At 44.6% G+C, this 25,948-nt stretch overlaps 1 protein-coding gene and 2 long non-coding RNA genes across 3 annotated transcripts in view; 2 read left to right on the plus strand and 1 right to left on the minus strand.

Annotated features, from left to right (window-relative positions):
- The window catches only part of LOC138568906 (uncharacterized), a 513,515-nt gene that overhangs the window by 459,885 nt on the left and 27,682 nt on the right, over positions 1-25,948 (plus strand). The window contains exon 12 of the mRNA XM_069646685.1: positions 18,655-18,759. Coding sequence (XP_069502786.1) covers positions 18,655-18,759 — 105 coding nt within the window. The remainder of the gene's footprint in view (positions 1-18,654; positions 18,760-25,948) is intronic.
- LOC138570291 (uncharacterized) lies at positions 22,079-23,247 on the minus strand. The gene is made up of 2 exons (XR_011303435.1): positions 22,830-23,247; positions 22,079-22,720 (listed from the first exon to the last, which is right to left on the minus strand). It is a non-coding gene; the product is annotated as an uncharacterized lncRNA (long non-coding RNA).
- LOC138570292 (uncharacterized) lies at positions 23,523-24,691 on the plus strand. Its single transcript, XR_011303436.1, has 2 exons — positions 23,523-23,940; positions 24,050-24,691. It is a non-coding gene; the product is annotated as an uncharacterized lncRNA (long non-coding RNA).

Genomic DNA, 25,948 nt, shown 5'->3' on the forward strand with positions numbered 1-25,948 from the left:
CTGCCCCCGTGCGTGTATATATCAGACCCTCTGCTATGGGATCCAATCTTAAAAATACGCTTCGACTTGATTCTTCTGTCAGGCATAATACCATCTTCTTGGCATTCTGCCCAATTTATTCCAATTTATAAAAAAGGACCCCCTGATTCTCCCAGCAATTATCATCCCATTGCACTTGCAGACGCCTACACATTTTTTTTCTTGTTACTGCTCCAACATCTGCAAACCTATATAGACCAACTAGCACTACTTCTGCCTTGTCAGGTGGGTTTTCGTAAGTACATCGGTTGCCCCTTGAATGCAACCATTTTAGCTCATCATCAGGTTCATACTCTTCATTCCAAAATGGGGCCGGTCTACATGGCCAACTTAGATCTCACAGCAGCCTTTGATAGCGTGATTCAAGAGGTTTTATGGTAAAAAATGTTAAAGCCTGGTGTTCCTTTGTATCTGGTTGCCCTCATTGTGCTTCTTCACCAAAATACTGACTACCGAATTCAGTTGAATGGAAAAGGGGCACTTAGCAATTCTATTCCTACTGAAATTGGTGTTAGACAGGGATGCAATATGGTAGCAATCCTATTTAACCTTTACCTCCTAGGCCTCAATGATTTGTGGCATGATGCAGTGGTTTTTCCAGTCAAATTGGGTGTTATCAAACTAGATTGGATGGGTTTTGCTGACGATCTACTGTTTTTCGACAGAACTCCTTTTGGCTTGCAGAAAAAACTTTGCAAATGAACACAACTTAACAGTGAATCCTGCCAAATCCTCTATTCTAATCTTTGCCAAAGGAAAATGGAAACCTATCCACTATTTCTGGTCACTTAATGGGGTTGACATTATGTGTGCCCCTCTGATTCCATATTTAGGATACCCCCTTACGGACACCTACTCCGTAACTATGTGGAAATCTTACTTAACTCATAAAATTAAACCTCTGACTTCTCAGATGAAAATAATACTTCATAAATATTGTATGCTTTCTCTGTTACCTCTTATTCAGTTCTACTTACTTAAAGTGGAACCTATTTTGTTATATTCCTTAGGCATCTGTACCTTTGAAATCGATGGTCTTCTTGATGCACTACAGGGCAAGTTATGGAAAACTGTTCTAGGTGTAGCCCTATCTATTCCATATGCATTGATTCCAACATTCCTTCACTTAATAACCTTATTCAAAAACTTAAATCGATACTCAATGAGATCAATGAAACTCCAGAGTCTATGAGTATGTGCCTGCCCAGTCAAAAGAAAAAATATTAAATATACTTCTGGTGCATCATGTCAGACATGATTGGGACTTACTCATCTCTTTTTCTGAATACGCTCTCTTTCGTAGTAAATGGGGTGATAGGCCTAAATATTTAATTCAATTCCCTTCTGCAACAGCAAGGAAATCTTATCTTCATTTCAGATTTTTTTATTTGACCCAACTACACAAATCCGATATTGCTATGGAATCATTGTGGAACCGATGCATGGAGGTCTATAGCCAACAACTGACCCTAAAATTGATTGATCTATTGTCAGTCATTGAGTTCAAATTGTCAGAGGAATTGCGGATTTACTAATTATGTTTATTATGATTTATAATTTGATTGTAGTGAAATTTGTTCTTCTTTTTTATCAATGAGATTAACTTAGAGTTTGCGCTAATTTTAATTTTGGATTTTCTGATGTAAATAGTGTTGCAATTGTATGGCTGACTGTTTTAGTTGGTCAAAATATCTGAGTGATATATGTATGGTGTATTAACTATTAATATTGTATTTTTTCTGATTTGTATTATATTTATTGAATTGTTTGATTGATTGAAAGAGCTGAGTAGGAATTTGTAAAATTGTATTCATTTTTGATGTGTTTTATATATTCCTTTTTTTTCTCCTTACTTGAATTTGTAAAGGTTTTCTTTTAAATAAACCAAAAACAATTTTAAAAAAATGCTTTCAATCTCTTTATGTTTGGGGGTTAGAGCGGTGCTATTCTCTAGTAACAGACACTTAGCTGAAGCTCCACATTGCACCTGACTCTGCCTTTTCATTAGAAGACAAAGGAATGCAGAGGATTGCTATTTGCATAGTTCTTAATGAATTGCTATGCCTTCTTTTGTCATGCATTACGTGGCGCAAACATCCGGTCTTTCCATAGCTGTATTAAATGCATGATATCTCTATAGGTGAAGGTGTTTTGCAACAATGTTGTAGCCCAAAGGAGTCTATGCCAGTTTAAACCACTGCTTATACTTTAAATACTCTAGCCACCACGGCAGGGTAAGACTTTCAGCAAGTAGTTACGTAACAGCACATTAGGCCATTTAAAGCTTTGAAAGTGCATGCCAAAAGTGCAGGTGGGTAAAATTATCTAGTTGACAACATAAATCAACCAGAAAGATTCAAAGAAAGATCTGCTGGGGATAAATGATACCAGGCCTTGATATTAATACCACTCGCGCCTATAACTATGAAAGAGTGAGCGCATATAACTATGAAAGAGTGCATTCATCTGGACACAGAGGGCCTCATTACACATTAGGCGGTAGCCATGGCGCTATTAGCACCATGGCTACCCCCTTACCACATTCCGGGTCCGTGTTCCCGGAATGGGGACTTACCAGGTCATTCCGACCCTGGCGGGACCGGTAAGTCCCCATTCTGGGAACCCTTCCCCATTCCCATTTGAACCCCCATAGGGCTCAATGGGAATGGGGAAGGAGCTAATAACAGGCCTGCTATTAGCGGGCCCGTTATTAGCTCTGAAGTCCCTCACCGGGTCCCTTCCTTAACGCCTAGTAAAACCAGGCATTAAGGAAGGGACCCGCTAAGGGACCTCGTAGTAGGGCGGTAAGGGATTACCGGCACCGGTGCCCTTACTGGTGCCGGTAATCCCTTACCGCATACCGTGTAATGAGGCCCAGAGTCTCAATTACCAAGAACCACACAAGAGGGCATGAGGCAAGAATTAGAAAACAACAGGAGGTGAACACATTTGAGATAGAAAGTCAGTTTTTATTGGTTATGCTGCCTGCTCCACCTGCAAGGATTCAGAAGAGGCTGGCAAAGAAGAGTCACCTGGAAAGACATGGAGACATCCCAGGGACTGGCAAGTCTACTCACGAGGAGTATCTCAAAGATGAGGATATATGGGGTGGGCCGAAAGAGCAAATCATGTGCTATACCCCTAAAAGCATAGTGAGCTGGGCACTATATGCCTGAGAGAGATTGTTAAGAAGGAAGCTGGGTGCTATTGCCTGAGATAGGTAGTTTGTCGAGAGGTGTGCTGGGTACTCTCCCTTAAACTGTGAGTCATTCAAGAAGTGTGGTGGGCATTGTGTCACTGAGACAGTAAGACACAACACCAGGTACTAAATCCCTGTCAGTGAACAAATAATAAGTTGGGTGCTATAACCCGGAGACTATCAAGAAATGAGGTGGATGCTTTCTCCCTGAGGCTGTCAAGAAGTTAGTTTGGTACTGTATGCCTGAGACTGCAAGACTGTCTCGATGGGGCATTATATTGCTGGACGTTTACATATAGTGAGTTGGTTGCTATAGCCCTGACAGTATTGGGAAGAGTGCAGGGCTATAACCCTGGAACTCATGGAGGGAAAATAAATATAGAACCTGGAGGAGCTCAGTATTCTTGCCAGACAGAGCACTCCAAAAACTATAGCATAGCCTAGTCCATTTCTTGCCAGACAGAGCACCCCAAAAAACTATAGCATAGCCTAGTCCATCTTTCTTTAGTCCGTTCATGGAAGAACACCCTTACATACAACCCTAGGGCCTACAGGTGTTTATCCCACTATCCAGCATGTCAGCCTGCCTGTGTCACATGTACTGTTGATGGACCACTCGTCACAAGCTCATGATGAAAACGATAACTAAATACATTTTCTTTTTTAATGAATGCAGATTCATGAAAATACCACAAGTCATCACCACAGTTAATGTAGGTTTCCTTTAATCTTGTGAGACCTCTTAGATTACCACCAACAGTAATGCAGTTACCACTAGCAGTAGTCTGGTCAAAAAATGACCAAAGCCGTCATTGGGGCCTCATTACGAGGTTGGAGGTAGCCATGGGGCTATTAGCACCACGGCTATTCCTTTACCGCATATCGGGTCCGGGTTCGCGGTATGGGGACTGTTTGTGCCCTCCCCGTCTTACACGTGCAAAAGAATAAAACAGACACACCCCAGACGGGGAATAAGGCAAAGAGAGCAGGCTGCGAGAGTTCAAGGCAAGGTATATCTAATGAATTGCATTCAAAAGATCTCTGAGAGCGCTCTGACAACATTTTAGAAACTTTATTTTTCTTACACACAGGTAATACAAGTACATAGAGGTAATGCTTATTGGTTCATACGTTGTACATAATCAATTTCTTTCTGAGTCTGAGTGTTCTTGCTCGGCCTTTTCCAACAGGTATAGTTTTACCTTTCCCATATATTCTTTGGTCTAGATAAGGGTAACACCTAGTCTATATACAATTCTTCCATATCATTTGTCCATACCATGTCTCTGTCGCAGTCTGCCTTGGTTGGGGGGCTTGTACTTTTCCATTTCATCAGGATCGCCCTTTTGGCTATGAGCAGACTCAGGTTTAAAAGTTTACGCCATATTGGGCTCATTTTTTCAACTACACCCAGCAAGCACATCCAGGGGGACCATTCCACTGGTTGATCTGCCATCCCATCTAGGGCCTCACACAACTCATCCCAGTAACCCCTCAGTTTTACGCACGCCCACAACATGTGATAAATGTTTGCATCTTCTGCATTGCACTCGAGCAGTTCCCGGACATGGTTGGATATATACGTTTGAGCTTTTCAGGGGTGTAATGCGTCCTTTGTATTATCTTGTAATGCATTAGTCTGTATCTGGAGTTACATGATATTTGTTTGGTAAGTGCACAAATCTGGGACCATTCCTCATCTCCAATTTGCTGCCCCAAGTCTTGTTCCCACTTGGTCTTAGTTGTGCGTTTCTCTATCGGGGGTGTCTGGAGTATGATCTTATACAGTGCTGATGCCGAGATCTTTTGCAATCCCCCTGTGAACATATATCCAAGTCCCATGTTTAACGGTGGCTCATTAGGGAAGGTAGGATATATATTTTGTGTGACTGATTGTATACGGATATATTGTTGCCTGTGCCTATATGTATTCCCCACTACATCTTTGATGTCCTCCCACTGAATGAAGTGCTTGCCAGGAAATAGTTGACCCCATTGGGTTATGCCCTTGGAAGTCCAGTGTCGCACCACATCTCCGTCTATACTGAAGGGTGTTTGGGGGTCGCCCGAGAGCGGTATACTCGGGTGGTACAGTCTGTCAATGGCAAATATGTCGACTATTTTAGCCCATGCCGTAATCGCCACCTTCATAAGTTTTATAGTGTTGTAGTGGTTGGGGGTCAGTCTTGTCATTTTATGGAGCGCCATAATGGCTTCTCTTTCAGACTGGCCTGGCATTGGACTCGTAGGGTTCAGAAATAATCTAGCCCACTGGGCGGCGTATTGTGCCTGTGCTGTCAAGTAGTATAATTCCAGGTCCGGTGCCATCAGTCCGCCCCTTGAGTAAGCATCGGTTAACATCTTCCAGCTCACCCTCAGGTGACCACCCCATACAAATGAGACACACGCACTAGACATTTTGGTGAACAGGGCGCGACCCGGCCAGACCGCTACAGTACTGAATAGATAAAAGAGCTTTGGGAGAATTATCATTTTTATTAATGCAATCCTTCCCATCATTGAGATAGGGAGGGCGCTCCAGCGTTTCATCTTAATGCATAGCATGTCTGCCAGCAGATTATAATTTAGGGCTCGCGATAATTGGGCCGTCCTAGCAATGCGTGCACTTCAATACAGAATGTCTGTCGGGCTCCATAGTAGGCCATGCAAGTCTCAGGGTTTAGTTGTGTTCTCTGTGATGGGGAATATTTCCGATTTGCTGGGGTTCAGGTGTAGGCCTCGCTCTGACAAAATTAACGTTACAATACATTTTTATAAGTGAAGTGACGCAACTAAAATAGGATACTACGTTGGTCCCGGATTGGTCAGTTTGTGTGGTGCCTTAGGTGTGGGTGGCATCTCTTCCTCCGGGTTGGTTGCTTAGTTGGCGGGAGGATGGACATCAGACATCTGTGCTCCGAATGGGTGAAGGTCAGGTCGCTGTGAAGCAGGGTGGTCACTATCTGAGCTAACATAATATATTCTCAAAAATGCATGCACTAAATAACAATTTTTCTAAGTCTTTCAATAGTTTATCATGTCTTTATAAAAGTCACACGTATATCTATACTATCAATGACATTGGAATATACATGCCGTAGGTTAAGGGTCTTGACCACTATAGATTGGTTGAAGTGTGGGTCTGTGCTCACAAGAATCTCTGGTATGTGGCATTTGTTAGTGGTAGTCAACGATATACTGCAGCAGGGGTTCTAATGTTAGTTGGGGATCTGCTGGGTGGGCATCATGGCATGGTCAGTGGTCTGGCACATGAAAGGAATACCTTGCAGGGACACAGGGTCATAATGGCAGTTTCCACTGGCGAGGGTGTGGGGTCAAGGAAAATTTTGTGGTGATGAACGAGCTTAGTTCATGCTGGTTCACATGCAGGACAGTGATCTCAGAGGAAGAGTGATGTGTTACATTTATTAGTTGTTGCAAATACCTCTGGCTTCAGCGTGAGAATGGAACCGCAGAGTTTTCCAGTCAGAGTGAGAACAAGGGTGGGGGCCATGTGCCCTGCGCACCTGGCCGCTGCGAGAAAGGGAGGAGAAGCGTTTTTGTACTATCGCAGTGAGGCCTAGTAACCAAGATGGAGTCGAAAGGGGGTACAAAAATGGATGCCCCGTGTCCTGCTCAGTGGTGCCATCTACGCGAAAGTCAACCAAAGTTAACATTGCATAAGGGCAAGGGGCGAACCCACTAGTGGAGGCACTTGGTCCGAGTTTTGTACTGAGAAGTAAAGGATGCAAGGCCCCTTGCTCCCACACATTCCCCCCTTTTGTTACTTCTAAAGTAACAAATTATGACACTTTATTCTTTTCATTCTCCCTTCGCTAGTACTCAGCTTCAGCAACTGCTTCTTCCCAGGCTGGGGTACCCTTTATTGGCATCCATGCTCTGCATACACGCTATTCCGTCTTCTTGCATATTCATCTGGAGTGCATGTTAAGTATATCCCACCTTCCCCGTCCAGGACTACCCATACCTCGTTATACCATTGCAATTCTGTTGGTTCCTTAATTGTGGTGTGATATAAATGATCAACCCTGTCCCCATATTGCCTGTAGATGGCAGTCATCCTGTATTTTGGAGTGTGATGTTCCCCTGTTTGTATTTGGGCACCTATCATGGTTGCTACCGTTGTCGGACTGCCCATTATTACCATCATCATAGTTGAAGTAGACATACTTTTTGCACAACACCGGAGTCCTAATTGCCACACGCAGAAGAACAGGAGCACAAAGACAATGATGGGGACGAGTATTTTCATCATTCCATTCACCCATGATGGTATCCAGCTGAACATGTTATCAAACCATGTGCTTTCTTCGGCTCCGCCTTCTGTTCTCATCCTTTCTCCTAGGTTGTGGACTGCTGTTATCACATGTGAGAGTGTACCGTTATCTGCATCTTCAGATGGCACGAATGTGCAACAGGCCCCCCCTATTTTTCAGCAAACTCCACCGTCCATCGCCGTGAGGAGATCTAGAAAATATCTGTTTTGCATTGTCATTAAGCGCAAGGCACGGAGTTCTATTTTTATAACGTTGAATCCTTCTTCAGTGTCGTTGGCCAGTTGGATAAGCTCCCAGCGCACTATTTGTAACAATTTGGCATTCGCTCGTGCTTGGAGCCCTGGAGTTAGGAGCGATGCGCAGAAGGTCTCTGCAGATGAGAAAAGCTTGTACTTTTGCGGGATCTCAGCAAGCAGTTTTGAAGATTCAGATGAGATATAGTTGGATGATCTTTTACTTTGTGATAGCTTTGTTTTCAACTCATGCTATGACAACAGTTCGTAAGCTGGAGGTTGTGTTAGTGTTAGTTGGGGCGCTGTCGAGGTATCAGCCGATTGCCCTGCTGCCGATTTGCCAGCCGATTCTCCTGCTGCCGATTTGCCAGTCGATTCTCCTGCTGTTCCTTGGACATGACTTTCTGGTATTACCATCAGGGCTGTATGGAGGGTGGCTAAGGCGCAAGTACCTTTCTAGGATGCAGGGAGATGCAGGTAAGCTTGTTTGCCGCACATCCAGTACATATCCATGAGAGCTGCAGTGCCTTTAATCATGTCAGGTATTGTTACTGTCTTATTGCATTTCTTTGCCTCCCCCATGTTCAACTTCCCTTCCCCATGGAAGCATAGTTCATGCGGTACTTCTTTCTGTATTTTTATGGACTTTTCCAGTGCTGTGATCCATGTTAGCTTAGTGACGTGTTGCGACCAAATAGGGGCACACTCTTCTTTTATCCATTGGAAGGTGTCTTCAGATAGCCCCCGGAGTGCTTCTGCTTTGCATTCGATAGTTTCATCGTGCCACTTATTCTCTGCATAACTCGTCCCTTTGATTACAAGAAATGACTCTTTGAGGCAAATTACTCCTTGGCGCCAGCTCGTGCATGTTCTCTCATTTTCCATCCTTTCAATAGTGACGGTGTGTGCCTGGAAGGTGCTTTTTATGCTGCACAAAACTAAATGAATTAAACATTGAGCCTCCGACAAGGGCACTTCCTGTGGTACCAACATTTTCGGTGTCCCTGATGCATGTGGTATGAGTGAACAGACATAGCAGCTTTCATTTGCTGCTTGCTTTGCCGTGGCACTCATGTCTGAATACCATTTGTTAGATTGATCAGGGTGGCATGTTCTGAAGGTTGCGTTACATTTGTACCGTTAATACCAATGTTATATGTTTCTCCCCACATTGTCTTTACTCCAGTCCATATTAGGTTGGAACCTTCTCGTATCAGATTCGCCCCGCTCCCCCCTTTGTGCATGTCATTAACCAGAGATAAGAGAGTATAGTACCAGGCCATGAAAAACAACATCACTGAAAACAAAACTGCAGCACATTTCAAAACGCATTCAAAATTGCTAAACCTTTTAGCCCTAATGGCGTCCCTATTACTATCTAACATTAATGTATTCTCCGTGATTGCGCTTCGTTGGGCCATTGGTTACCTGGAGGGGCGATACAAATTTGTTAAGTCACCAGAATATGTACATATATATATATATATATATATATTTACATTTCATGTTTACTCATTACTTCCGTTTACTATTGCTTGTTTAAAAAAAAAAATGTTTATACATTTGTTTCAATTATGTCCCCTGTTTTAGGCATTCTATAGCAGGAGAGAGAGAGAGAGAGAGATAGTGATGAAAAGAGAATGAAAGGAAGAAGGATATGGACATAGGCCATGGCTAATCAGAGGGTGCATCATTACTTTCGCCCTTTACAGTTTTTTATTTCCTTCTTTACATTAAATCACATTGTCATTGTTTCTCAGCCTCATTTGTAGTACCACTTGCACATTCCTATTCGCTCCTCACATCTGAGAGGTGCACCCAATATTTCAGTCCCTTAACTTTCACTGCAGTGGGCGTACTATAGATAACTTCATAGGGGCCATGAAACCTCAGTGAATTCCATCTCCTCACAATACTTCTCACGTATACCTGTGCCCCTGGCATCAGTGGCCCACTTGGCTGTCTGCAGCTGGTGTGGTGCTGTCAGTTGCCACATTTTCAGTAAAAGGCGGTACTATTTGTCGCGCTATACTGCGTACTGCGCGCGTCAGCTGAGATAAGTATTCCTTAAATTCTTCCCCCAGCACTGTGGCAGCCCTGTGTGCGTCTGATGCTCTCCTAATCGGGTCGAGTGGTGTGTGTATTCGTCTCCCAGTCACAATTTCATGGGGGCTCAGATGGTGGTCCTTGCATGGTTGCGTTCTAAGTTGGAACAGTGCTAGGGGCAGGCAATATACCCAGATTTTCTTTAATGTATTACACAACTTCGATAATTTACTCTTGAGCAGGCCGTTGATCTTTTCTACCACTCCATTAGCCATCGGATGATAAATGGAACACAGTTTGTGCTTTACCCCCAAGAGTGACGTCACTTCCTTGAAGAGGTCATTCACAAAGTGTGTGCCGTTGTCTGACCGTATCACATCACATATTCCCCACCGGGAAAACACTTCTCGCACTAGAAATTTCGCCGCACACTTCGCGTCTGGGTGGGGACATGGACCCGCCTCTACCCACCTTGAAAAGGGACAAACCACCACAATTAGATACCTTGCTCCATTACATCTCTCACCCATGTCGGCGTAGTTTATGTGGAGTTCCCTGAATGGCCCTAATGGTCGTGGCAAAGTCCTTCTCATTGTCCTCAACGTCATCCCTGAATTGTATGTTTGACATGTTGTACACTCTATGACAAATTTTGACAAGTGTTCCTGTAGGTTGGGGACAAACCAATGTTCCTGGATGTCTGCGGCGATGTGTTGTTTCGCTACATGGGCTGGGAAGTGCAGCTGTTGGAATGCTACTTCTAGTAATTCTACCGGCATCACTACCTTTCCTGTTGTCTCCTGTCTCCAAATGAGGTCTGTGGCTGATTGTTTGCACCCCCGCTTGCTCCACAACTCTTGCTCCTCCGGTGGTGCTCTCCTCTGTAGCTCTATTAGCTGTGCTATAGGTGTGTTACTATAAGCTTCTTCTAGTGGCTCTGCAGTGGCTGCCTTTACAATGCATTCAGATGCTGGTGTTATATTGAAATACGAGGCCTCCTTCGCAGCCGTGTCGGCTGCCGCGTTTCCCAATGAGATCGCTTTTGTGTTGTTGGTATGGGCTTGGCATTTCACCACTGCCACTATCGATGGCTCCGCTAGTGCATCTATCAATTCATTCAATAGCACGGCATGTTGTACTGGGGAGCCATCTGCTCTTCTGAACCCCCTTCTACGCCAGCGAGATAGTCCTGAATGGACTGTGGTAGTTGCATATGCTGAATCTGAATATATAGCCACTGTGCATCCTTTGGCTGTGCGGAATGCTTCAATCAATGCAGTTAGTTCAGCCGCTTGTGCGGAGTAATGGGACGGGAGGCGCTTCTGGACAATTGTTTCATAGCTATCTTCCTCCATACATACTACTGCCATCCCTACATGCTTCTCCTCTGTTTCTGGGTATATTGATGCTGACCCATCTATGAAATATGCTTCTCCTTCCTTCAGGGTCTTTTCACTTGCTTTGGGAATATCGTCGCCCTCCCCCTTATAGGTTGCACAGTCGTGTTCTTGCATGTCCTACATTGTGCATGGCTCTGTAATGAATGTCGCCGGTTCAACTGTTTTACACCTGACCACATGCACATTTGGGCTTGAAATTATTATCTCGTATGCGGTTGCTCTCTGTGTTGTTAATATTGATTTTGACTGCTCAAGAATCGCAAATAATGAATGCTCTGCGTATAATGTTACTGAACATCCCATCACAATTGTGGCACTCTTTTCAATGGCGAAGGCCGCAGCTGCGAGGGCCTGTTCGCACGCGAAGTGACCTTGCATCACTGCATCTAGTATTCAGCTGTAATAGGCCAATGGTTTGTGGCCTAATGATGATTTTTGTGTCAGCACTGCTGTCATCAGTGTTCCATTGCAGTGCGAGAACAAGAAAAATTCCCTGTCATAATCTGGATTCGTGAGGACTGGGGCATCTGCAATAAGGTCTTTTAGTCTGAAGGACTGAGTCATCATGTCATGTGTCCATTTTATTGGGGCTCTACTCTTCTGTGCTTCTTTTAATGCTTGCAGTAATGGACGTGTGTATGCTGCGTAATCAAGGATCCATGCTCGGCAATAGTTACATATGCCAAGAAATGTCTGCATGTCCTTCACTGTTTTTGGTATGATTATGTTACATATAGCAGCTGCCCTGTCTGGGAGTATTTGTTTTCCATCTTTTGATATAAACTGTCCGAGGTATACAACTTTGGCAAGGCAGTATTGTAGTTTCCCTTTATCCACCTTGTACCCCTTGGTAGCTAACACGTTTAATAGCGTTATGGAGTCTTCTCTGCATTTTTCTTCTGTTTTGCTACGGACTAGTAAATCGTCTACGTATTGTATGATGGTGCTCTCTACATCTATGTTTCCAATATCTTCACGTAGTACTCTGTTAAAAATGCCGGGGCTTTTGCAATACCCCTGTGGGAGCCTGCAGTGTTAATATCTGTTATTTCCCAGTGTGAATGCTGTGAGATACTTCGATCCTGGATCAAATGGTATGGAGAAGAAAGCATTCATCAAGTCAACCACAGTAAAACCTGTATATTCTTTTGGTATGCTGCACAGTATTGATGCCAGGTTAGGTACTAATGGGAACTCTTTTTGAATGATGTCATTGAGTGGGCGGAGATCTTGGATCATCCTCCACGCCCCTCCTTTTGTTTTTTTGTTCGGGAAGATTGCCGTATTACACGGGGAGTTTGATGGCACTATGATACCTTGGTTCAGGGGTGCATTTATTGTCTCCCTAATCCCTTCCTCTGCTTCTCTGGATATCGGGTATTGTTTCACTCTTGGCGGTATGGCACCTGGTTTGAGTTTTATCTTTATTGGTGTCACTTCATGTAGTAACCCTACATCATGGGGGTCTGTAGTCCAAATTTCTGGTGCCACTTTTGCCATGTCTTCCTCAAATATTGTCGGTGGGGCATTAACACTGGCCATAAGTGGGTTGTGGACCTCCCTGTACTGGATCATGATGTCACACGGTATGCTTATTTCCATTATTATCTCTCCATCGTCTTTGTTATCAGTGAATCATTCTTCATCAGTTATGTCTCTTAGCATTATATTCGGATCTATGCATAACACAGTTCTCCACTCGCACCCATGCGTGTCCAAGCCTATGACCACAATACGTTTACTCGATACCTGAACTGCCTCGATGTCTATGGACATTATCGCGCCTGGCATGACATCTGTGTGTGCAATTGGGCGGAATATAAAGTATGATGGTGTCCTCCATTCTTTTCTCGTTATCTTAGGTACTACTCGGGCTAACACTTTGATGCCATAGGTAAACATGTCTATGTCAATGGGTATCCCTTGCACTAGAACTTCATTCATCATTATACTAATCATCAACATTGCTCGTACTGGACATACTCCTGGGGTGGAACACACTATCCCCCGCTCTGTAAATGAAATGGTCATGTTCAATTTACTTAGAAAATCTCTACCCAGCAAGTTGATTGGCGCGTCTTCGTGGTACAGTAAGGGTGCGCGCACTGTTTTCCCCCCCACTGTTATATCAAGATCTTTGGTGTAAGGAACTTTTAAAATTGCCCCAGAGAACCCCTGCGTTTTCAAATTCCTGCCTGAGAGCGGAAACCGCCCTTCCATAAGACATGATTTTTCCGCTCCTGAGTCTACCATAAAGATAAACTGCTTGTTTCCTATCGCTGTCCCCACTAGTGGTTCCTCTTCTGCACGTGGGGTGGTGGATAGGACTGGGCACGCAAGTGCTCCCTGTGGGCTGTCCTAATCTGCATACCTTTCTGGTCCTGGCACTGAAAAGACGTTATCTCCAACTACTGTTACGCCACGGAATGGTGCAGGTGCACCGTTTGCAGCTGTTGCGAAACTGTTATTGCTGGCGCTTCCTACAGTGTTTTGTCTTGCCATGGGCTGTGATGCACTGTGATGTGGTTGTGGGGGTGGCTGTCTTTGTTGCATTTGGGGTTCATTATAGCAATGGTCCTGTGGTCTTCCCCCTCCCATTGGTAATCCATAGCGGCTACCTGGGTGTGGGTATCCCCATACCTGTTAATTGTCCATGGGTGGTTGCCCTTGAAAATACCCTGAAGGCCACATTCTGCAATCTCTTGAATAATGTCCCCATCTCCCACAATTCCAACATGACCCTTGCTGTCCCCCTCTCATCCCTTGCCCACCGAATCCTCTATTCCCCATACCTCCGAACCCCGCTCTCTGGCCACGGTACCCACCTCTTCCTCTCGCTGGTCTTTCTTGCCACTGTGGTCCTCTGTGTGGCTCTTCTCCGTTCCACGGTCCTTGTTCTCCTGCTGCCCACAGCGCTGCTATCCCAACTGGTCTGTTTCCCGCACTTTCATCCCCCTCGTTCTCTCTATCAGCGGTTACGCTGGCGTTTATGGCGGCGACCTTCACTAATTTGTTCTGCACCAGTTTCGCTTCGTCTGCCAACCTTTTTTGTGCTATCTCCTTTTCTCTCTCTTTGATCCTCCTACAGTGGTGCACAATTATACTCCCAGCTATTTTGTCCAAGGCCTTCTGTACCTCCTTCTGGAGCCCTTTCTTGATTATAAAATAGAACAAAGCGGCGGATTGGTTCCACGCCGTACCAGTTTCGCTTCTCCACAAGTCCTGCACCCTCAATATGAATTGCGTAGGGTCCTCGTTCTCCTCCATTGTACATTGCATTACCAAATGTAAATATGGAATATCTGGAAATGTGCGCCGCAATGCGTTCCATACTTGTGCTCGAACATTGCTAAAGGGCGATCCATCGTGGCGGTCACAGCTCATTGTTACTCCCGGAAATCCCGCCTTTTCCCAAACCGCATCTGCTTGATCACCAACGGCTGACACTAGCAAACTTTTCACATCACCTATCGCTAGTGGTACTCCTGCCGTGTTCTTCTCGAACGCATGTATCCATTTCCCCGCCCCTCCCGCTAGTGGGGGGAGGAGTTTCAACAGGTTGTTTTTGTCCATTTGGGCCCACGGGATATAGTGTGGCCTACCTGCTCCCTTATGTATCAACAGCATCTGCATCTTGTGTTTCTTTCCTGTTTTACTTACCGTCCCTTTCTTTATCTTAATCACCAACATATTCCCTACTCGCTGCCTCAGTCTACCCTGCCATCGTGGGGGTGATTGCTCATCAAAGTCATTGAGGTGAGACGGTAGCGGGGATCCCGCAGCTGCTGCTCCCTCTTCATACTCATCTCGATCACTCCACACCTCTTCTACTTCTGCTCCTTGCTCACCATTCTCCTCGTGCCCTTCCCCTCGTTGACTTTCTGGGGTGGCTGGGCGTATGATTCTCACTGGTTGATCATTCAGATGGAACAGGAACTCTCCCGATCGCCACTCTTTTTCTCGCCCTTGTGATATGTGTGTCCCCTGAGACGATATGGATCGTGCTGGCTCTGGCGTTGCTGGGGCAAACTCCCCTGTTTCGCTTAGCAAGGGTGTGAGATCTGCTACGGACAATGGTGGTACTTCCACTCCCCCCGGCAGCATTTGGCCCTTATCTCACAGTGCTCTCAGCCGTGTTATTTCCATTTGTGCATGCACTAGCTGGCGATCTAAATCTCCAGTTAATCGCGCTAAATTTACAGGGGGCGCACTCGTTGGGCCATACAGGCCTCCTTTGTCATATGGCGGTGGTGCTGTGGCTATTGCTCCGTTTGAGGGAGTGGGGGTGGGGCATGCCGGTATGTACAGAGGCTTGCTGTATCCTACTGCTGGTCTTTTCATTAAGGGGTATATTTTGGTTGTGTCATTCTCAGCTGTGGTCGTTGTGCACTCACCCTTTGGCGTTCCGCTCACCTCTTCCTGCGTTTTCTGTTTTTCGATTGTTTTTTCTGTACTTACCTCTGCTGTAGGGGCAATTTCCTCGAACATTCACCAAAGATCCAATACTTTCCTTCTGTTGTGTTTCCTCTTATATCTCGCCAATAAGTGCGTGGACACTAAATATAACACCCTTTTGTCAAACGACCCTCCCTCTGGCCAAATTGGTGTCACGATCTCCGTCACCTACTGATCATGGTATTTTTGTATCCTATCACTATATAGTGGGAGGTGCTGGCAAATATGAGCTAACGGTGTTATTCCCCCCCCCATGGCGATGTTTCTCCCCTAACTTGTATGTGCGCCTGCACCTGAGCCTCCCTCTAATCACACCCTCCAACCACCTGTCCCCTTGTATAGATCAACAATATGTCAAGCGTTTCTCAATTATTGGCAGTTATTGTGTATCATTATTCAATGTTACCTTTGTAATTATTGCATTTCCAATTTCAACAGTTCACTTTCGCATGTATACCCCTTACCAACAAATTACTTACAATATTTTGACATACGCGACAAAAAATGTACAAAAAGTGAAAAACATATAACACATAACATGCACATGCACTACCTGCGCCCCTTTATTTCCCCTTTGTTCCTGTTACCAAATCCTTTTACCCTTCCCCACCTCTTACACCCTCTTACTCTTTCCTAGGAATTTCTTGCTTACACGGAAAAAGAATATTCTAAATAATCTACTCCGAGTCTACTCAATATACGAGACTGCTACTATTTTCTCTTTATCTTCACTTATTTATCTGCACTGGATGAGACAATGCTACGCGGCGCCGCCTTCTACCCCGTTCGGGCTAGGATACCTCTTCTCTTCTGCTTCTTGCTTTTCACAAAACCTAATGGCCATACAAAGGACAGATCAGAAAAAGCCTCAGTGTCACTCACACAGCCCCTACTCTTGGCTATAACCCACTATCACCTGTTCTCTTGTTCCCTTATTTTCCCCCTTACCTTTCCTTGGAAACCTTCACAACCGGCACTCAAGTGTTCAGTCTGGTAATCCGAGGGTCACCGTTCACGGTCTGACCCCAGTCAGGTCCGCACCCCAACCAAGCCGTGGCCGCCTCGGCGAGCAGATTTTCAGTCGGGTATTCGTCAACTGGGAACCCTTGACCCTTTCTTGTAGTGCGCACAGGCTGGTCGGCCGCGGAGGCGATGGTTTTGCTGTGGGGCATCCCAGATCTCGCCGCACGGTGCGGGCCTCGAGACACCTCTCCAAATCACGGGGGTCACCAAATGTTTGTGCCCTCCCCGTTTTACACATGCAAAAGAATAAAACAGACACACCCCGGACGGGGAATAAGGCAAAGAGAGCAGGCTGCGAGAGTTCAAGGCAGGGTTTATCTAATGAATGGCATTCAAAAGATCTCTGAGAGTGCTCTGACAAAATTAACGTTACAACACATTTTTATAAGTGAAGTGACGCAACTAACATAGGATACTACGTTGGTCCCGGATTGGTCATTTTGTGTGGTGCCTTAGGTGTGGGTGGCATCTCTTCCTCCGGGTTGGTTGCTTGGTTGGAGGGAGGATGGACATCAGACATCGGTGCGCCAAATGGGTGAAGGTTAGGTCGCTGTGAAGCAGGGTGGTCACTATCTAAGCTAACATAATATATTCTCAAAAATGCATGCACTAAATAACAATTTTTCTAAGTCTTTCAATAGTTTATCATGTCTTTATAAAAGTCACACGTATATCTATATTATCAATAATATTGGATTATACAGGCCATAGGTTAAAGGTCTTGACCACTATAATACATTGGTTGAAGTGGGGGTCTGTGCTCACAAGAATCTCTGGTATGTGGCATTTGTTAGTGGTAGGCAACGATATACTGCAGCAGGGGTCTAATGTTAGTTGGGGATCTGCTGGGTGGGCATCATGGCGTGGTCAGTGGTCTGGAACATGAAAGGAATACCTTGCAGGGACACAGGGTCACAATGGCAGTTTCCACTGGCGAGGTTGCGGGGGCAAGGACACGTTTGTGGAGATGAACGGGCTATGTGCTTAGTTCATGCTGGTTCACATGCAGGACAATGATCTCAGAGGAAGAGTGATGTGTTACATTTATTAGTTGTTGCAAATACCTCCGGCTTCAGCGTGAGAATGGAACCGCAGAGTTTTCCAGTCAGAGTGAGAACGAGGGTGGGGGCCATGTACCCAGCGCGCCTGGCTGCTGTGAGAAAGGGAGAAGAAGAGTTTTTGTACTATCGCAGTGAGGCCTAGTCACCAAGATGGAGTCGAAAGGGGATACAAAAATGGATGCCCGGTGTCCTGCTCAGTGGTCCCATCTACGCGAAAGTCAACCAAAGTTAACATTGCATAAGAGCAAGGGGCAAACCCACTACTGGAGGCACTTGGTCCGAGTTTTGTACTGAGAAGTAAAGGATGCGAGGGGCCTGATGGCCCCTTGCTCCCACACAGGATTTACCGGGTCATTCCAACTTTGGAGGACCCGGTAAGTCCCCATTCTGAAAACCATTCCCCATTCCCATTTGAGCCCCCATAGGGCTCAATGGGAATAGGGAAGGAGCTAATAACGGGCCCGCAAAGAGCGGGCCTGTTATTAGCTCCCTGGTCCCTTAGCGGCTCCCGCTAAGGGTGGCTGGTAAAACCAGCCAGCCTTAGTGGGACCCGCTAAGGGACCTCGGAATGTGGCGGTAGGGGATTAACGGCACCGGCATCCTTACCGGTGCTGTTAACCCCTTACCACCACCCTCGTAATGAGGCCCATTATCTCTTTATTTAAAAAGCGCACAAAACACGGAGGCATCCAGGCGCTGGTTACAGAAACGCGCAGTTATGTTATAAACATGTTATCATAGCCAAGGGTGACATCAGAAGTATATTGCTTAGTCCAATTGCAGTGCAAGCGTTCCTGGCGAGTGTAGAGCGAAGGTCAAAAGTCTTGAGAAAAACCTAAGTCTGTTTAGTTTTTATTTAATTAACATTTCATATGTCTTTCTCTTCCGTTCTGTGTCCAGGAACTGTGAAATCTGAAGATACTGTACCATTTAAGGTGGATGTGACTTTATCCAACTATCTCCAACGCCAAGAAGGCTGGGAAAGCTGGGAAGAGTGCTTGTTAGGTGAGAAGTGCTACCATTTCTCTGTATTCTTGATATCATTACATTTAAAGCAAAGAACACTGCATGCTGAAAGATCACAATGTAATACTTTTGTAACTTGCATAACAACCCCATAACAAATGGAAACATTGAACCTCATTACAAGGTTGCCAGTTCTGGACGCAACGGTACCGGTATGCTTACCGGTACCGTTGTATCTGGACCGGCAAACTCTGAGTTGTGCCGCGGGTGCCTTTCATTCCGCCATGTGTGCCCTGGCGGAATGAAAGCCACCCGCGAGCACAGCAAGCATGTAGCACCGGCACCGTTATGAGCAGTGTCAGTGCTACAGGCATCCCCGTTCCCATTGAGCCCTATGGGGCTGAAATGGGAATGGGGATATACCGGCAATGGCACCCGCGAAACGACAATTACCGGGGTTGGCATACCCCGGTAATTGCACCATTCACGGATGTCAGACTTTCATGCCGGTAAGAGCAGTAAGGCTACCTCCAACCTCGTCATGAGGCCCATTATGTATATTAGCACTGTGTTAAATTATTGGGGCAAATTTTGTTTGTGGTCTAGGTCATGGTGAAGCGCAGCATTCCTGTTTCAGGAGTGTGTTCTTGGGCAATGTTCTGGTCGGAGGGAGCAGGGGCCACCAGGATATTGACATGGTAAAGGGAAGTCAGTAGCAGAGACCTGTTACATCAAATATGGCATCAAATATTTGTAAATTGCCACCACAGTTGTTATGGGCTCTGTACAATATATCATGTGATGGGAGGAAGCTGCATTCAGAAGCCTTAAAACCAATGAAAATCCAGAAAGAAGTGGCCTGGAAATTGCCAGCCAAACATAGAAAGCAACTTAATCAAGCATCGGCAATGCCAATAGTTTTTGCGTTTGTAGTTCTTTATTGCATTTTAAATTTAGCGTGGAGGGAAGGAAGGAGGAAGGGCAGTGCTGTAGGGGGAGGAATGTGAAATACATAGCAAAAGGGGGGCGGGGGGATAAAAATCCAATCGATTAAAAACTAGGCCAGCAACAGTACACAGAAGCATTGTACAACATTTGAAGGAATGATTGGCAGCACAAATGCTGGGGAAAAAGCAACAGCACAAATGAGGATGAAAGGAGTGACAGCATAAGGGGGAAGGAACAGTGGCCCAAAAGGGGCATAGTGACAGCACAAGGAGGGGAGACGTGACCGTGCAAGTGGGAAGGAACAACAGAGCATGGGGGGAAGTAACAACAAAGCAAAGGTGAAAGGAGCTGCAGCACAAATGGGAAGGAGCGACAGCACAAAAGGAACTGCGCACATAGGGGAAGAGGAAACAGTGCACAGGGACGAGGGGGGAAGAGAACGAGGTAGGCGGGACAGCATGAGGGGGAACGGAACAAGAGTGCAAGTGGGGATTGTATCTGTTGGTTTTATGTATAATTACAGCCTGGTCGTAGTTGTTCTATATTGTAGTTTAACTGTCATTGGGCTCATTTTTGGCCCAGCGCAGATGTCTTGAAAAGAAATCTGACATTTCTTTATGGTCATAGATAAACAGATTCAGATACCCTTTTCCCCATCTTTTATGCAATTCCACAAAGCAGTAGGACAAAGGCCATTTGGCTGCCGCCCAAATTATGTCCAGGTTCCCAGAATGGGAAATTACCGGGCCATTCCGAGTTCGGAGGGCCTGGTAATTCCTCCCTCCAGGAACCCGGGCCCAGACCTTCCCCATTCCCATTTCAGCCCCCATAGGGCTGAATGGGAATGGGGGAGGGAGCAAACAAAGGGCCGATTACGAGCGGCCTGTTGTTTGCTCCCTCTTCCCCTCGCGGGATCCGGTAAGCAGACCTGCTTTGACCAGGCATTACTTACAGGGTCCCACGAGGGGAGCTTGTAATGAGGCGGAAAGGGTTTAACGGGTCCGCCTCCTTTAGCGGGTCCCGTTAACCCGTTCCGTCTCACTTGTAATGAGGCCCTATAAGTTATGTTTCGATCGGGAGCAGGGGAATGCACTATGCATATCCAGGTCATTCATGACCCTGTGATTCTGTTTTTAATTTCTATCCCTCCAACAGCGATAGAAATGCTTGAACGTGCACTCAACATACTCAGAGCACAACATTTTTGCAACAATGAAAACGTAAGGCAGGTATGAAAGCCCTGGGATCTGAGCATTACATTGCATTGCAAACATTTCTTTGGAGAGGTGCAGTACCACTGACAACATACAGAGGTCCTACCAGATGTCTTAGCAGGACCTCTGTATGTTGTCATTGGTACTGCAACTCTACAAAAAAGGAAGTAGCCAAAATATATCCCAACTCCATCTGAATACGAACAAATAGATCACTACTTGGCCCCAGCTTTGAAATTGACACACACTCATGTGACATGTTACAGTACTCCTGATTGGGAGAAAATAAGTTAAACAAGTTATTATTGGATTACATCGACATAAGGAAACAAGAAATAACATTTAGTGCATTGGCGGATTATGCACAGCATTTCCATTCAATTCACAGTCGGCTTTCTGGCCCCCGTTCACTCTGTTTTTCATCTCTGTGGCAACAGTGTTGGTGATATCGTGGTCACTGTTCCACCAAAATGCACCAAAACGAAAAGGGGAAACCTTAAAACTACACTAGCACTACTAACAAGGAGAGAACATACTGGAACTGGCAACACCAAATACATTGGAGAGCTGTGTGTGAATAAGGAACAGTTGATGGCGAACTGCCAGGAATGGTGTGACTCCTGTGAGGAAGTATCATCTAACTGCTCCCGGTGGTACCATCTAACTGCTCCCCCGGTACCATCTAACTGCTCCCCGCGGTACCATCTAACTGCTCCCGGTGGTACCATCTAACTGCTCTCCGCGGTACCATCTAAAAGCTCCCCAGATATTTGTACAATAAACCTTGTTTTACCTATAAAACATGCACTCGTTCCTCAGGTGGTGGACCCGGTTTGGGCTGAGGTAATTAGGGGTCCTTCCCAACACTGCACATATTAATTTACACGAGGACACTCCAAATTGTGTTAGAAAAAGCGTTCACAAATTATGGTGAACACCTTTTAAAGATACTGAAAATACGGTATGTGGAAGTGAAGCCCTAGTCAGGAATGCGCACAACTGGATTTTCATGAAAGGAAGTAAAGTAAAATTGTGGTTGAGCTGCTGTCGTGTAGGTAGTGAGATGATCTGCCACTATCACCTTGAAGTATATCAAATTATTGTGAATTACTATCTACACAGGCTGCGCTTGGTAACCAACGTAAAGCCACTGATGTGCAAAATTTAAACAAGAATGATGGGGAATTAATCACAGAGATATTCTACTGGTTTATTAGTAACAAAGAGCAAAGTTGTTCATTCACAGGTAAAGTGTAACACATCAATTGTGTTGAATGAGTCTGAACTTGGATGAATTACACAGAGCAATTTATATGCAATCAATAAAACACCCACAATTTATATGCAATTGCGCAGCATATTTGTTGAGTACTTCAAAAACCAAAACTTGAATGAATCACATTGTTTGAGATAGGCTTATTCGCCAAAACACACACAATTTATATGCAATTGCGCAGCGTATTTCACATTAAAGAAAAGCCAAGAATTTGCCAAAACATGCCAACACGTGTTTCAACCAAAGAGGTCGTCCTCAGGGCATACAAATGTAGTTTACCATTTGCATTAATCTATAATTATTGAACCTTGGCTTGAAATCGAAACAACCAACGTCAGAGGTAGTGGGTCAAAAAACAAGAAAAAGCAGGAGAGAAAGGAGAAATAGAAAGAAATAAAAACATACCGTTAGAGATAATATATGCAATTGATTGTTCTATTTCCTAAAATAGGGATAAATGAATCTATCCATACCTTAAATATGATTGAGGTTTCCTAATACTTGATTCAACTTTCAGTAGTTGAGAGATTTAGTGATTTCTACATGCTTGACTGGACAGGGTCTGTAAGTTATAAAGACTTGGTATAATATGACACATATTTTAGTTCAAAAGTCTGCATTGCTAGTAAGTTTAACATCTAATTTGTGAAAAGTATGGAAACTATAATTACCAGTCTTGCAATCAAGAGGTAGTTGTCGTTCGACTGATATGCCGCTGTTGCAGTATAATTGAAATGTAACGCACGTTTTTAGCGTGCCTTGCCTTTAAATTCGGCCGTAATCTGTAACATGGATATGACAACGTATTTAAACACTTGTTATAAGGAACGTGCTGCATAAGCTTTTCGTTTGGTATCGTTAGGGCGTAGAACTGGCTTACCGGCATACGCTCCAAAAGTTGATGTGCTCAATGGCCGGTTGTTTCTCAATACTGAAGGCATCGGCACAATCCGGGGGTTACTATAGTAACCTTCCCGGGTTAGGTCAGGTGATGTAGTCATCTGACCCTGTTGCTTGGATACTCCTTACAAGCCGGAAATGCATAAAACAGACATTTGAGGAAAGCTTCCTATGCGGAAGCTCATTCATTTACGGCAATATTTTTGCAGCGACTTAATTACATATAGATATTTTGATGTTAATACTGTGTACAGCTTTGACATCAACAAAAAGAAAACTAAAATAATCCGTACTAATTCTAATCCTATGTTAGGTGCGGATATTGGATAGTTATCCGCACCTAACATAGGATTAGAATTAGTACGGATTATTTTAGTTTTCTTTTTGTTGATGTCAAAGCTGTACACAGTATTAACATCAAAATATCTATATGTAATTAAGTCGCTGCAAAAATATTGCCGTAAATGAATGAGCTTCCGCATAGGAAGCTTTCCTCAAATGTCTGTTTTATGCATTTCCGGCTTGTAAGGAGTATCCAAGCAACAGGGTCAGATGACTACATCACCTGACCTAACCCGGGAAGGTTACTATAGTAACCCCCGGATTGTGCCGATGCCTTCAGTATTGAGAAACAACCGGCCATTGAGCACATCAACTTTTGGAGCGTATGCCGGTAAGCCAGTTCTACGCCCTAACGATACCAAACGAAAAGCTTATGCAGCACGTTCCTTATAACAAGTGTTTAAATACGTTGTCATATCCATGTTACAGATTACGGCCGAATTTAAAGGCAAGGCACGCTAAAAACGTGCGTTACATTTCAATTATACTGCAACAGCGGCATATCAGTCGAACGACAACTACCTCTTGATTGCAAGACTGGTAATTATAGTTTCCATACTTTTCACAAATTAGATGTTAAACTTACTAGCAATGCAGACTTTTGAACTAAAATATGTGTCATATTATACCAAGTCTTTATAACTTACAGACCCTGTCCAGTCAAGCATGTAGAAATCACTAAATCTCTCAACTACTGAAAGTTGAATCAAGTATTAGGAAACCTCAATCATATTTAAGGTATGGATAGATTCATTTATCCCTATTTTAGGAAATAGAACAATCAATTGCATATATTATCTCTAACGGTATGTTTTTATTTCTTTCTATTTCTCCTTTCTCTCCTGCTTTTTCTTGTTTTTTGACCCACTACCTCTGACGTTGGTTGTTTCGATTTCAAGCCAAGGTTCAATAATTATAGATTAATGCAAATGGTAAACTACATTTGTATGCCCTGAGGACGACCTCTTTGGTTGAAACACGTGTTGGCATGTTTTGGCAAATTCTTGGCTTTTCTTTAATGTGAAATACGCTGCGCAATTGCATATAAATTGTGTGTGTTTTGGCGAATAAGCCTATCTCAAACAATGTGATTCATTCAAGTTTTGGTTTTTGAAGTACTCAACAAATATGCTGCGCAATTGCATATAAATTGTGGGTGTTTTATTGATTGCATATAAATTGCTCTGTGTAATTCATCCAAGTTCAGACTCATTCAACACAATTGATGTGTTACACTTTACCTGTGAATGAACAACTTTGCTCTTTGTTACTAATAAACCAGTAGAATATCTCTGTGATTAATTCCCCATCATTCTTGTTTAAATTTTGCACATCAGTGGCTTTACGTTGGTTACCAAGCGCAGCCTGTGTAGATAGTAATTCACAATACCTTTTAAAGATAGGTAATTTTATCCAAGACCGGTATAGATGTAAATCTAAGGCATTTTACAATGTCTTCCTTTGTCAAAAACGCATCTGTAAATAATCATATATTTCCACTTGGATATAATCAACTACAAAGGGAATTCGGCCTCATTACACATTTTGCGGTCATTCGGGAGTATGATATGATATGATATGGCATTTACAACAGCCTATACACAAGTGTTTCAAGGCGCGAACAAGTGTTTCAAGGCGCGTAAGTGAATTACTGGCCAGCTTGATTACTGTTGCAGCCACTCGGTCATGTGGTCTTACCTCAGGGTCACAGGTGGTAGCACAATGGAGTTAGTCCCCATTTCCTGAGCTCATAGTGCTGCATATGAGTTCATGGCAGGTTTGCAGTGAGCAGGATTACTGTTGCAGCCACTCGGTCCCCTGGACTTAGCACAGGGTCACACATGCTAGCACGGTGGAATTAGTCCCCATTTCCTGAGCTCATAGTGCTGCATATGGGTTCATGGCAGAGTTACAGGGAGCAGGATTACTGTTACAGCCAATCGGTCCTCTGGACTTACCACAGAGTCACAGGTGGTAGCACAGTGGAGTTAGTCCCCATTGTTGTGGCCACGGAGATGCTGTCAAAACTTGCAACCCTGGTCGTCCTCTTTTCCAACTCCTCCTCACCTGAATCACCGGCGGAATCTTCTAGGAGTTCCGTCTTCTTTATCCTTCGTGTCTTTCTGAGTTCTTTACTCCTTCTTTGATGCAAATACGGGCGTGACTCCCTGGAGGCCACCGTGACCGGATAGGAACCAAATCCCAGAAGCCTCCCAGGAGCCAACCCGCTGTTCCAGGGAAAAAGCCGTAAGCTGAAAAAACCCTGTGTGAATGGTCTTCTTCAGGTTAGTTGAAAAGTAGAAGCGAGACCAGTCCTTTCTTCGGTGTGGTATGATCGAGAAAACTGAGAATTTGTGTCCAAAAGGCAGTTGATAGTAGCCGGTGGTGCCGAAGGAACTGAGGCACTCCAGGAGCATAGGAAAATGGCCGGAAGGTAGGAGAACTCCAAGACGGCGAAACAAAGAAGGGTAGGCAAGGAGAAAGTAAACAAGAAGGAAGGATAGGTACAGGGACTGAGGAGTTAAAGAACAAACCTCAAGTGCGATTA

The sequence above is a fragment of the Ambystoma mexicanum genome, chromosome 2q (assembly GCF_040938575.1).
Source record: "Ambystoma mexicanum isolate Mex_15411 chromosome 2q, UKY_AmexF1_1, whole genome shotgun sequence".
Classification (NCBI taxonomy): Eukaryota; Metazoa; Chordata; class Amphibia; order Caudata; family Ambystomatidae; genus Ambystoma; species Ambystoma mexicanum.